Raw genomic sequence first — 13,644 nt, 5'->3', positions numbered from 1 at the left:
GCCTCTGTGCCTCATGTTGTTCACGTTCCTCATGCTGCCCAGCTTAAACACCACCTTTTCTGTGAAGCCCTCAATCACTCCCAACTTGGTATTTACTGTTTCTTCTCCTATGCTCCCACGGCACCGTGCTTATCTCGTTCTTAAAGTGTGTACTTCCTTCCACCTTGCATTTATACTCAGTCTCCCTAGTAACCTATAAACTTGAGTGCAAAGATTGTACTACTCAATTCTTAAGTGCCTAGGGGCCTTGGGCATATTAAGATTCATTAAAAGAGTATGTCTTGGGAGGGAGAAAGACAGAGAAGGAGAGAGATTTAGAACATTAAAATCTGTATAAATATGTAAATCCCTTTAGTTGGGATTCAAGACTGACTGGAAGATACCAAATTCCTCATTACAGCACTTCACAGTGCACTGAGGCACCAGCATAGTAATCATAGTAACCACTTCATGTGCAACTACTATATGCCAGGTACTGAGCGAACCACTTATACTATTCTCATTTAATCCCCACAACAACTCTGCAAGAGAAGTAACATTTCCTTATACAGATGAAATACCTGAGGCTAACAAGGTCATATGGCAGTTACACCCATATGTGTCTGACCCCAAAGCTTTTGACATCTTCTCAGCAGTAAAGCTATTACTGTTGGCAGCCATGGTCAGTTTTCTTTGGGTGTGGAGAATGATGCAGGAAAAAGTTAACAAAGCAGGCTTAGTCTTTAAAAGGGTCTGCTTGCAAGCCTGGCCTTAGGCTGGCAGTTGGGAACTTGGCTTTTGAAATTTTCCCTAAGTGATAAAGCTGCTTTGCCAGCCTGTGGCACTGAATAGCTGCTTTTCTTCTGGGAGTCTAGAATTCTGATAGTTGTTACTAGCAGAGAATGCCCTCAATGAAAACCCTGGACTCAGAATCTCAAATGGGCTTCTTTGGACAAAAACACTGCATCTGTGTTGAACTATTTCACTTCTAGAGAAAGGGGTATGTACATCTGACCCCCACCCCCCACCCAATGAGAGGGAGAAAACACAGAAGCCTATGCATGAATTTCTCCAGATAATGCTGGCTGCTGTCTTTTGCCTTTGCTGACTTCGAGTGTACCTTTCACTGTAACAAATCATAGCCCTAAGGACCACTCACTCTGAGTACCAATGAGTCTTTTTAGTGATTTCCTGAAAGTGTGGGTCATCCCGGGACTACTGACCTTAACCACAGAACACCACAGGGGAGAAAGGGTATCAAAACAAAACAGAGCCTTACTTCTCCGGATTGTCTGGAAACTTAATCCGTAATTCTTGGTTTTTGTATGATCTCTTTTCAAATGTGAGGATCATTTTCTTCACTGAGCTTTCATCCAGTGGCTCCTCCTGGTAAAAGGGACAAATACAACAACTTCAGTACACAGGGATTTCGCATTCACCATCACCACCTCTTTCCTGTGGCTCTCACGCTCTACCTCACTCTGCCATTGACTTTACACATTTATCTTCCTCAGTACAATGAGGGTTAATTGTCTGTACCACATGCTTCTGGGTGCCTCACGTAATGCTCAACATCTGTAATACAGAAAATTCTGTTTAAGGCATTAAAAACCTACTTATTCAACAAATATTTCTTGAGCACACTGTATGGCACAAAGTAGAAAATACTACTACTTGATACACACTTTTGTTCTTCTTTTCTGTTGTACAGGTAGGGTAAGATTCAGAGGTTAAAAAAAAACTTGTTCAAGATCAAACCCTGAGTCAGTGACAGTGGCCCTAAATCTTTTCCCTATAGCAAGGGTTGGCAAAGTGCAGTCCACAGGCCAAATCCAACCCAAAGCCCATTTTTTTATTTTTGCAAAGTCCATAAGCTAAGAATGATTGCTGATTAGCTATAGTTACTACTTTGTATTTCTTATACATTACTTTGCCTGGTTCTCAGAATTAGTAATCTTGCTCAGAGGAAGCATAAAAAAACTAGTAGATGATATAGAATTTTCTTACTTCATATGCTGGAATAATACATACAAAGGTAAATAAAAAGAATATGCAAACTGAATCATTTTTCTCCAAAAAATCTATACTAAAAATTCAGAAATCTTTTATCTTCAGTTTACTTTCCAGTTTAAATTAATGTGCTGCAATACACCGTCCCTCTCCAACACTCTCCCAACTCCCAGCTTCATAGTTTTATAGTCATTGACCATAACTCATTCCTAGAAGTAATAAAGAAACTTCTGTTAAGAGAATCCAAAATAGATCCTTTTGGAAAGCACTGAATCATCCCATAATTTTTTAAATACTCCACGATGTTAGCTATTATTTCATTTAAAATTCCTATTTCCATATATTGGGTTTTAAAAGTGGGAGATACTTATAAATTCATTTTGGGCATGGCACATTTCACAGATTGTATCACTGCCTCCTGGATCCTGGGGTACTCTACTGAACCCCTGCCTCCTTCCCAGGGCCTACCACTTAGACATGGCAACCGAAGCCAGCTTCCTAGTTCAGTCAGGACTCTGAGCCTAACTACTTACTAGTCGTGTGGCAATGCTACTTTGCTGAATATATTCCTCAAACCCTCATCAATTCCAGATGATTCTAAATCATAAGTCTTTCCTGAACTGATTTACTTTGCACTTAGAACAAAATCCCAAATCCTTCACATGACTTTCGTGGTCTGGCAGGATGTGGCCCAGATAATCTCTCCAACCCCGAAATCAGGGCAAAACCCCTGTTGCTGACCTATTTCTACTTGTTCACTGCTGACTCTCCCGTGCCTGGCATACAGAAGGTACTCAGTGGAGATCTGCTGAAAGAAGAAAAGAATAGAAGGATAGAAGGAAAGGAGGTATAAGTGAAAACAGTACCTGTCTCTGTCAAGGTCATAGAAATGACCTAAAGAATGACGTACATAGGCTCAGCGCCTGTAGCTCAAGTGGCTAAGGCGCCAGCCACATACACTGGAGCTGGTGAGTTTGAATCCAGCCGGGACCTGCCAAACAACAAGGACAACTGAAACCAAAAAAACAGCTGGGTGCTGTGGCAGGCACCTATAATCCCAGCTACTTGGGAGGCTGAAGCAAGAGAATCGCTTAAGCCCAAGAGTTTGAGGTTGCTGTGAGCTGTGACGCCACAGCACTCAACCAAGGGTGCTAGCTTGAGACTCTGTCTCAAAAAAAAACGATGTACATAAAACAGCTTTGTAAACTATATTAATATAAGCCATTAGTGTTATTATTAGCAACAGATACAACATACCCAACACACCTCTAGAATTTAACTAAAATAATCAAAATTTCTAGGAAGGGGTTAAATCACTTTCAAGCAATCTCAACACACACTGCTTTTCTTTCCCTTAATTTACATCTTGCCCACCCTGTAGAAAAATCATATTAGTGATAACACAGCTCTCATAGGATTTCCAAAGTCCTGGCCTCTCCAAGGTTTGGCCTTCCCCCCTTTAATCTCTCTTCAACGGGGCGGGGAACCCACTGAATTATCAGTCTTAGTCACCGGCCACAGCAGTATCTCCAATAGCTCAATGTCAGAAACCAGAGGGAGATTTCAGAAAGATAAATGCTGGTGATGTAGCAGAAAAAAAGGACAATAATATTTTACAAGTTCACGTGATTTTACAGGGGCAAATATCACTTGTTTTTCATCAAATGGGACTTTCGTGGCAGTGAGAAAATAACTCCTGAACTTGTAGCCTTCCATGTGTCATTTTTACAAAGTGATCTCTTTTTCCCCTGTCCCTTAACAGAAGGGCTGGTCCCACATTACATTTCTGTCTCCCAGGCTAGAAACCACTTACCCATGACAGCTACTATCCTAATCCTCCAGTACCAGCCTTGCCCTACATGGGAATTATACCTGCCAATTAACTGGTGCTGCAGGGCTAACAGATTGAGCAGAAGCTGGTGAGGAGGGAAGGAGGGAAGAGGCGCTAAACACAGTTTGTCTAAGCCCTGGCAAGGCTGCTGCTCTCAGAGAGGAAATTCAAGAATTCAGGACCAATTCCCACCACAGATTTCCAAAGTGTCATCCTCTTTTAGGGGAAGATTCCCCCCTCCCCCAAATTAGCATGGGTATAAATCCCACTGAGAAGAAAGCTACTGTCACAACACAGCAAAGAGCTTTTTGGAATATGAAACAATATTTTTTCTTCTCATATTCACATTCCAGCCTCATTTTTTAAAGTCCAAATTTAGCACTGTGCCTTTGAGGGAACCAAAAAACAGCTGGCTCTTAAGATTTTATTTTCATAATTCATCATATTGAACAAAATGCCAGAGTAAAATAACATACAAGTTAACACATAAGGATTTAAAGAGACACAATGTTAGGATTATTTTGTTTTTAATCACTGACAAGTTACTCTTCTCAGCTTCATTCATTTATTCATGCATTCATTCTACTGATTGAGCTCAAGAGAAAGGTAAGCGGTGGAAAAATTGGTGAGAAAAAAGACAGAATGGGCGGCGCCTGTGGTTCAAGGAGTAGGGCACCAGTCCCATATGCTGGAGGTGGAGGGTTCAAACCTAGCCCCGGCCAAAAACCAAAAAAAAAAAAAAGACAGAATGAGGCATCAGTGAATAAATGGGTTACAAAACTACCAAGTAAATGATACAGCGAAAAGAAAAGCATACAGAGCACAACAAAGAAGAGGATCCCAGATATAACTGTACGGATACCTAGCCTAGCAAGAGCTGGGTATAGTTCTGACTGCCAGAAATACAGCTGGGAGCAAAACAGAGCCAGCCCGTTTTCATGCAAGGTTGGGGGAAGGACACTAGTGAGTAAAATAAACAAGAATTTGAAACCATGATACAGGCTTTGTAGACAATATATAGAATAAAATGGTTAAGAGAATAAGAGAATGGCTTGCAGGGTTACCTCAGAGACAGGAAAGATTTCTTGAAGGAGGATATACCTGTACTGAGACCTGGAAACCAGCCAAGAGGCTTTAAGGAAGAAGAGCATTCCGAGAGAAGGCACAAAAGATCCAGAGGTCCAGAAGTACAAAGGCCCTGGGCATCTTGAGGAAAACAGCAAATTCCCCATCCTAAGGAACATCTCCTTCCCTAAAGGGCACCTTTTTAGTCACACCTAAAAACCTATTCCTAATATCATAACACCCCCTTGTCACTTTCTTAAGGCCATTTCCTCCGCTCCAAAAGCCCTTCCCCTTGTTTGATAAAAACTCAACTCTTTCAAAGGATGTTAATTATATTAAAAAATACAAGTGCCCTCTGTGTGTTCTCAGAATGATGTAGGAAGACTTCCCTAACCCTCCCCACACAACACCAATAATCCCTGCCTCTCTATTCCCACAGCTCAGAGCTTGGGCCTCGATTATAGCACATATTGCAGAATAATTTAAAAACTCTAACTTGTAATATTCTTTATGCTTCACAAAATGCTTTCCCGACTCCATTATCCCACTGAACCATCATATCAACACTGTAAAATAAGAATTCTTAACCCATTTTACAGACGAAGATGGTAAGCTCATTGAAGTTAAGTATTTGGCCCCAAATTACACTCTACACCAGCGGTGTCCGGGCCAGCCGTCTCAGCTGTCACCACTTTGCCACCTCACCTCTTCCTCTTCCTCCTCTCCCTCCCGGTCAGTGATCTGAAGCAGCCTTTTCTTGTCATCTTCTGCTTCTTCCGCCACAGGCATCTCCTCTTCCCGATAGCGGCCACGTTCTCGAGTTCCCGCTTGCTTCCGACGCATTTTCAGCTCTTCCTCTTCATCATCCCGGGGACGTTTTGTGCCCCTGTTGGGCTGAAAAAGACAGAAAAGAAACAGAATTTTAGAGCTGGAAAGGATGTAGACAGAAGAACTTCCTGACTGAAAAGCACCACAGCATACAGCTTCTTCCACAAGATGGAGTAAACTCTGTGTGGTCAGTTTTTAGCCCCTTAACGATTCCATAAACACACCATGAAAGTCAGTAGCTTTCTTTTTTAAACATAATTTTTTAATATGCAATTTTACTACTTCACAAACTGTGTATACAGAAATAGCAAGAAACAAAGCCACCCTGAGACGGGAACACTGGGTCTCACTTCCTAGTAAAGACAACCCTCGAGACCACCCCCTTAGTGCACAGTTTTGATTCATGTCTAAGGAAGATTTGTATACAGTTACACACAAGCAGTTCCAACTTGTTAGAACTTGTGAGTTAGAATACTGCATATCTAACTTCCAAAAATGCACTGAGCTCTCTACTCTTCTTTACAGAAGAGTTGAATAAGGCCCAGAGACTAGGCAAAGGACCTAAAAGAAAACATACAAATGGCCAAAAGATATATGAAAAAGTGCTCATCATCACTAATCATCAGGAAAATGCAAATGAAAGCCACAATGAGATATCATGTCCCAGGCGGCACCTGTGGCTCAGTGAGTAGGGCACCGGCCCCATATACCAAGGGTGGCGGGTTTGAACCCGGCCCCGGCCAAACTACAACAACAACAAAAACAAAAATAGCCAGGCGTTGTGGTGGGCGCCTGTAGTCCCAGCTAGTCGGGAGGCTGAGGCAAGAGAATCGCCTAAGCCTGAGAGCTGGAGGTTGCTGTGAGCCGTGTGATGTCATGGCACTCTACCTAGGGCGGTAAAGTGAGACTCTGTCTCTACAAAAAAAAAAAAGAAGAAGAAGAGAGATATCATGTCACACCTGTTAGAATGGCTTTATTTATTATAAAAAAAAAAGAGAAAGATTACAAGAGCCGGTAAAGGTGTGTAGAAAAGGGAACCTTTGTGCACTATTGGTGAAACTATAAATTAATACAGCCATCATGCAAAATAATATGGAAGTGCCTCAAAAAATTAAAAACCAGAGTAATCACATGAACCAGAAACTTCACTTGTGGATATATACTGAAAGGAATGGAAAGCAGTACACTGAAGACACACCTGCCCTCCCACAATCGCTGCAGCATTATTCACAGCAGCTAAGATATGGAAGCAACCCAGGTGTCCAACGTCAGGTGAACAGATAAAGCAAATGTGGTACATGAGTATTATTAATTATTAATTATTATTAATATTATTCAGACTTAAAAAGTGGAGGGAATCTTATCATTTGCAACAACATGGATAAACCTGGAGGACATCAGGGTAAGCGAAAACAAGCCAGGCACAGAAAGACAAATACTACATGACCTCACTTACATGTGCAACCTACAAAGAGCTGAACTCACGGAAGGAGAAAGTAGAATGATGGCTACCAGAGACAGGGGAAGGTGGCACATGGCAAGAGGGGAGATGTTAATCAAAGGTTTTGGTTAAATAGGGAAAAGAAGTTTTAGCGAGCCATTGTACCAAATGCTGGCAATCATAAACAATAATGCACCTCACATCATAAAACTGAAGAACAGATTTTAAATGTTTTCACCACAAAAAAATAACGTAAGGGGTATATGTAAGGTGATGAATTTGTTAGTCTGGCTTAATCATCCCACATTGTAAACATATATCAAAACATCACATGGTACCTCATAATACATATAATTATTATTCACTGATTAAAAATGACAATTAAGCACCGGCCAAATATACCGAGGGTGGCGGGTTCAAACCCGGCCCCAGCCAAACTGCAACAAAAAAATAGCCTGGTGTTGTGGTGGGTGCCTATAGTCCCAGCTACTCGGCAGATTGAGGCAAGAGAATCACCTAAGCCAGGGGTCCTCAAACTACGGCCCGCCAAGGACATTGATCCGGCCCTCCGGTGTTTTTGCCACCGCTGCCTGTCCTGCTACAGTGCGCATGTGTGGAATGTGTGCGGCACTCTCCGACTCCCCTCCTCTCTGTCTCTGGACTGCCTCCTCTCAGTCTCAGGACTAACTGATGCACACTTGCATCACTTGTTACGACTAGCAGTGACAAATATGGAACCGGACATTGACCATCTCATTAGCCAAAAGCAGGACCATAGTTCCCATTGAAATACTGGTAAGTTTGTTGATTTAACTTTAGTTGTTCTTCATTTTAAATATTGTATTTGTTCCCGTTTTGTTTTTTTAATTCAAAATAAGATATGTGCAATGTGCACAGGAATTTGTTCATAGTTTTTTTTTTCTTTTTTAACTATAGTCCGGCCCTCCAACAGTCTGAGGGACAGTGAACTGGACCCCTGTTTAAAAAGGTTGAGGACCCCTGACCTAAGCCCAGGAGTTGGAGATTGCTGTGAGCTGTGATGCCACAGCACTCTACTGAGGGCGATAAAGTAAGACTCTGTCTAAAAAAAAGACAATTAAAAAACAATTTTTTTAAGGGTCTAGCTGCTAAGTACTACCCAAGATCACCCAAAACAATTAGCATCGCTGAAAATAAAACTGGCACTTCCTGACTCCTACTTCAAGGCTCTTTCCAACATACTCTGTTAGGACCTCATTTTGTCTTTTTTTTTTTTTTTAATTAATTAACTTTTTTTTCCAGAGTCAGGGTCTCACTATGTTGCCCAGGCTGGACTCAAACTCCTAGGCTCAAGCAATCCTCCCAGCTCAGCCTCCTGAGTAGCTGTGACGACAGCCATGTGCCATGGTGCCCTGCCCTGCTCATCTGCCTTTTACAAAGCAATCCAGGGAGGAGTTCTCACTGTTTCTTTCCATTAAATTAGAATAAAACAGGACCCCACTAAAATGGGCTTCAAAGCTGAGGAGAAACAGCACTGCACCAAATACCAAACGGCTCAATGTCTCCATTCAGGTCAACGTATTACTGGTACAATTTTGGGTCCTTCACCTACTTCTCTAAACCTTAGTTTCCTTATCCACAAATAAAAATGATAATCCCCTTTCCCTGTGAAGTTCAGAAGGTTGCTTTTATTTTTATTTTTTTGAGACAGAGCCTCAAGCTGTCACCCTGGGTAGAGTGCCTGCCGTCACAGCTCACAGCAACCTCAAACTCCTGGGCTTAAGCAATTCTCTTGCCTCAGCTTCCCAAGTAGCTGGGACTACAGGCGCCTGCCACAATGCCTGGCTATTTTTTTTTTTTAGTTGTAGTTGTCATTGTTGTTTGGCAAGCCCAGGCTGGATTTGAATCCGCCAGCTCTAGTGTATGTGGCTGGCACCTTAGCCACTTGAGCTACAGGCACCACCCAAAAGGTTGCTTTTAAAGTGAGAGCATTCTCAACTATAACAGTACTAAGCAACTATATAAATTTATAACTATGAGGTAACCCACATGATTCTGTCTTCCCCAACAAAACATTTATGGTAGGTTCTTCAATGAATTTTTCTTTATCAGATACGATAAGTATATTTATTAATAGTGTGCTAGGTGCAATGTGGTATATTACTACTAAATACAAGAAAATGCCACATTCGCTGCCAGATTGCTAAGTTGTTAATAACAGATAAATTTCTATTATACACGTTATACATTTCATCTTTTGACTTTTACTGAACTGTACCCATGCCAGCGGTGGAAAGTCATTCCCCTTTATCCTCACGTCTCCTGCTCATTCCACATACCAGGTGCTTCAGTGTGTCTGAGCATACAACATTGCTCAGAAAACTCACATTAGACAATTTGGTTTGTGGGGTACCACCTGTTATTTTTCACTTTCTTCCTAGTCTCCCTACAATAGATTATAGTTTCATATGAACACACCCTATATGTCCATAAGGACAAAAGTTAGTATAATTACTGTGCTATCCTTTAAAAAAAAAAAAAAAAAGGAGAAAGAGAGAGAGAAGAAAAGAAAGAAAGAAAAGAAAAGAAATGAACACGCCAGTAACAACAGACTACAAGAAAAAGGAGTTGGTGGTTTCCATGTGAGAAGAGGAAGGGAAGGTGGCTTCATCCTAAAGGAGTTCAGGCTTTGAGCCTGAAATCTGTAGCTCCCCAGCAGGTAAGGAACTTCAGCCCCCTGGGAACGCTAATTCTTTCAAGCTCATAAAGCAAGCCCTGCTGTGATTCTGATTAGCGTGAGCTTATTGCAACAGCCAAGTCAAGACATGAGCTCCCTCGTTCTCCTCGGAAAAGAGATTTCTGGATTGTTTATCTCTGAGAATAGACAGAAAAGGCAGTGGACCACAATTAAAAAGAGAAAACTAAATACTTACACAATTAAGAAATGCAAAATAGAAATACTCTGGCAATATCTCTTTTGAACACATCTTTAAAACAAGCATTTCAGAAGTCAGGGGAGGAGTTTAAGTTTTGCCTTTAATAATTTCCAATGAAACAACACTTTTTCTCTGCAGAACTTTAATTTTCCTCACATCTCTGGGAAGAAGTAGCTAACAGTTTTATTTTATAAGTAGGAAGAAAGGATGCCTCAGATCTTTCAATAAACTCTTACAAAGACAACTTGGTCCCTTCTAAAAGTTGACTCTATTTCTGTCAAGTTTGTTAATCTACCATGATTCTAGGACCCTAACTGAGAAAGAGCTGAGGAACTTTCAGGCAAGAAAACATACCCCATAAATATAAGTCATACAAGACCTTGGTTAAGTTAAAACAGTATTTGTCAAAACATTAAGTCAATAAATAATAAAGAATTCCAAGTCTTGAAGCATCCCCAAGTATCAGCTAGTCCAACAGGCTTCGGGGGGTGGGGGGGTGGGTCATGTCTAAATGAGAACACTGGGATAAACAGGGTCAGCCAGTGTGGATTCTTGAGACAAGAATACCTTTATCAACTTTTACAAATAGTCTAAGTACAATATCCCTGAGAGGGCAAACTTCAGGCTCACCAACTGTTTCTCCAATCTTCTTCCCCCTTACGCAAGTATTCATATTTAGTTCTTCTCATGACAACTCTGGGGTAGAGCAGGCCAGAACCCATTAAGATCCTCTGATACTGGCTCGGCGCCTATGGCTCAAGTGCCTAAGGTGTCAGCCCCATACACCTGAGCTGGCAGGTTTGAATCCAGCCCCAACCCGCCAAACGACGGCTGCAATCAAAAACTAGCTGGGCACTGTGGCAGGCACCTGTGTCCCAGCTACTTGGGAGGTGGAGGCAGGAGAATTGCTCGAGCCCGGGAGTTAGAGGTTGCTGTGAGCTGTGATGCCACAGCACTCTACCCACGGCGAAAGCTTGAGGCTCTGTCTAAAAGAAAAAAAAAGATCCTCTGATACTGCTCCTTCACCTACATAACAGCTTCCACTTCCCTCTCCAACAGACTTTGGAAAGCCTTGCAAAGGCCGTAAATATTTTATTTTAGCATTTTTTCTACTCAAGGCATAATTTTTAGAAACTTCTGCTCATTACTTATCTTCTTAACCCTCAATTGTCTCTTTAAAACACTAACACTACAAATAAAGAAGTTTCTCCTCATTCCTGAGATATGACCACTCTAAATAATAAAGACTAAGATACAATTCTTCAACAAACATACATTTATTTATTTATTTACTTATTTATTGAGACAGAGTCTCAAGCTATCATCCTTGGTAGAGTGCCATGGCATCACAGCTCACAGCAACCTCCAACTCTTGGACTTGAGCGATTCTCTTGCCTCAGCCTCCCAAGTAGCTGGGACTATAGGTAGCTGTCACAATACCCGGCTATTTTTTGTTGCAGTTGTCATTGTTGTTTAGCTGGCCTGGGTTGGGTTCAAACCCGCCAGCCTGGGTGTATGTGGCTGGTGCCGAAACCACTATGCTACAGGCGCTGAGTCACCTACTGTGCTGGGCACTGGGCACATATGTGTGAACAAAACATACACAGCCTTGCTACCACAGCTTAACAATCTAGGACAGTGTTGAAATATAATGTAAGGCACAGAGTGGCCACATTTTTTTTTTTTTTATTGTTGGGGATTCATTGAGGGTACAATAAGCCAGTTACACTGATTGCAATTGTTAGGTAAAGTCCCTCTTGCAATCATGTCTTGCCCCCATAAAGTGTGACACACACTAAGGCCCCACCCCCCTCCCTCCATCCCTCTTTCTGCTCCCCACCCATAACCTTAATTGTCATTAATTGTCCTCATATCAAGATTGAGTACATAGGATTCATGCTTCTCCATTCTTGTGATGCTTTACTAAGAATAATGTCTTCCACTTCCATCCAGGTTAATACGAAGGATGTAAAGTCTCCATGTTTTTTAATGGCTGAATAGTATTCCATGGTATACATATACCACAGCTTGTTAATCCATTCCTGGGTTGGTGGGCATTTAGGCTGTTTCCACATTTTGGCGATTGTAAATTGAGCTGCAATAAACAGTCTAGTACAAGTGTCCTTATGATAAAAGGATTTTTTTCCTTCTGGGTAGATGCCCAGTAATGGGATTGCAGGATCGAATGGGAGGTTTAGGTTGAGTGCTTTGAGGTTTCTCCATACTTCCTTCCAAGAAACAGGTTAATTTTAATAATGTACTTATGAAATCCAATATATCCAAAATATCATCATTTCAACACATAATCGGATATGAAAAATTATTGATCTGTTATTCTACTTTTTTCCCCTTCATACTAGGACTTAGGAATCTGGTATGTATTTCACACTTTCGGTGTATTTCAATATAGAGTAGCCCCATTTCATGTGCTCAACAGCCACATGTGGCTAGTGGCTATACTATTGAACTACATAGGTCTGGGAGATTTCCATCTGAAGGATTCCTGTTCCCAGATAAAGCCAAAATGGAACTGTCTTCCCAGCAACAGTGAATGAAATACGGACTCTTATAAAGCTGACTTCCTGGGTGTTAAAGGTCCACTCTAAAAATTATAAAGCTAATTCAACAACCTGACCCAGAAATAAACTTCATGATTATATTTACCCAATATTCACCACTGAGAGAGCGACTGGTTATATAAAACAAAACAAGAATTGTAAGCAGGGAAGAAGCTCACAGCTGTCAAACTGATTTCACTACAGCGGAGCCAAAGGGCTCTTAATCCAGAAAGAGTATATAACACTCTCAGCCTGTCAGAGAGGTCAAGCGCTCAGGCCGAGCTCTCCTTGTGTCTTACACAACCAATCCCAAGAGGCTTAAGCATTCTTACCAGTCACCTTCGGAGATTAATTTGTTTTGGTATCTGAAAGGTATTTGGAATCCCTCAAGATGAAAGAATGACAAAAGCAACTGTTCTTAATAAAGTCATTTCTCTGCTTCTGCTGCCCACAGAACTAGAGGGAAAAAATGATTAACTCTTAACTTCTGATGCAGCAGAACATCTGCCTAGGAGGGTTTTTACAATCTTACACATTCCCTGCTTTACTCCCAATAGGTGGCGAGTAGTATAAAAGTTCACTAAGCATTTGCCACCATCCAACCACATAGCTAGGTAGCCTTTCTAGGATACACAAAGGATCCCTACTTACTCCAAGCTTCAAGATAATGTATATGATGCCTTTACTTGCCAATAATCTTGAAGCCTGTTGCGTGTTTGTGTGTCTGTGTCTGTCTCCTTCCATCCCCTGGAAATTGAAATCAAGCTATCTTCATGAAAGCTTTCAAAGGGTTAAAAAATTAAGTAAGCAATCTGCCTATAGATATTCCCCGTGTACCCAGATAATATCCAACCTAAGGTTTAGATTTCATTTTTCCCTCTATTTTTTTTTTTTAATTAAAAAGCAGCGAGAAGCTGTAGCTATAATGAGGGGCTATGGGAACATGCAGTTATATTGGGCTCAGAGTAATGTACCATAGGAAGAGGCTATCTCACCAGAACGAATCCTAAATTAAAA

The 13,644-nt window shown here is 41.3% G+C and overlaps 1 protein-coding gene across 4 annotated transcripts in view; it reads right to left on the bottom strand.

The window, feature by feature from the left end:
* CTNNBL1 (catenin beta like 1) overlaps nt 1–13,644 on the bottom strand; it is a 199,666-nt gene that overhangs the window by 154,447 nt on the left and 31,575 nt on the right. For 3 of the 4 annotated variants that reach the window (XM_053573669.1, XM_053573671.1, XM_053573670.1), the window contains 2 exons: nt 5,591–5,779; nt 1,259–1,365 (listed from right to left, as the gene is read on the bottom strand). In XM_053573669.1, coding sequence (XP_053429644.1) covers nt 1,259–1,365; nt 5,591–5,779 — 296 coding nt within the window. Of the gene's footprint in view, nt 1–1,258; nt 1,366–2,855; nt 2,981–5,590; nt 5,780–13,644 lie in introns of those variants that run through there. The other variant, XM_053573672.1, reaches the window with a different exon arrangement.

Source organism: Nycticebus coucang, chromosome 21, assembly GCF_027406575.1.
Source record: "Nycticebus coucang isolate mNycCou1 chromosome 21, mNycCou1.pri, whole genome shotgun sequence".
In the NCBI taxonomy this organism is placed as follows: Eukaryota; Metazoa; Chordata; class Mammalia; order Primates; family Lorisidae; genus Nycticebus; species Nycticebus coucang.
Note: the sequence above shows the minus strand (reverse complement) of the source record. Positions and strands in the feature narration are given on the sequence as shown.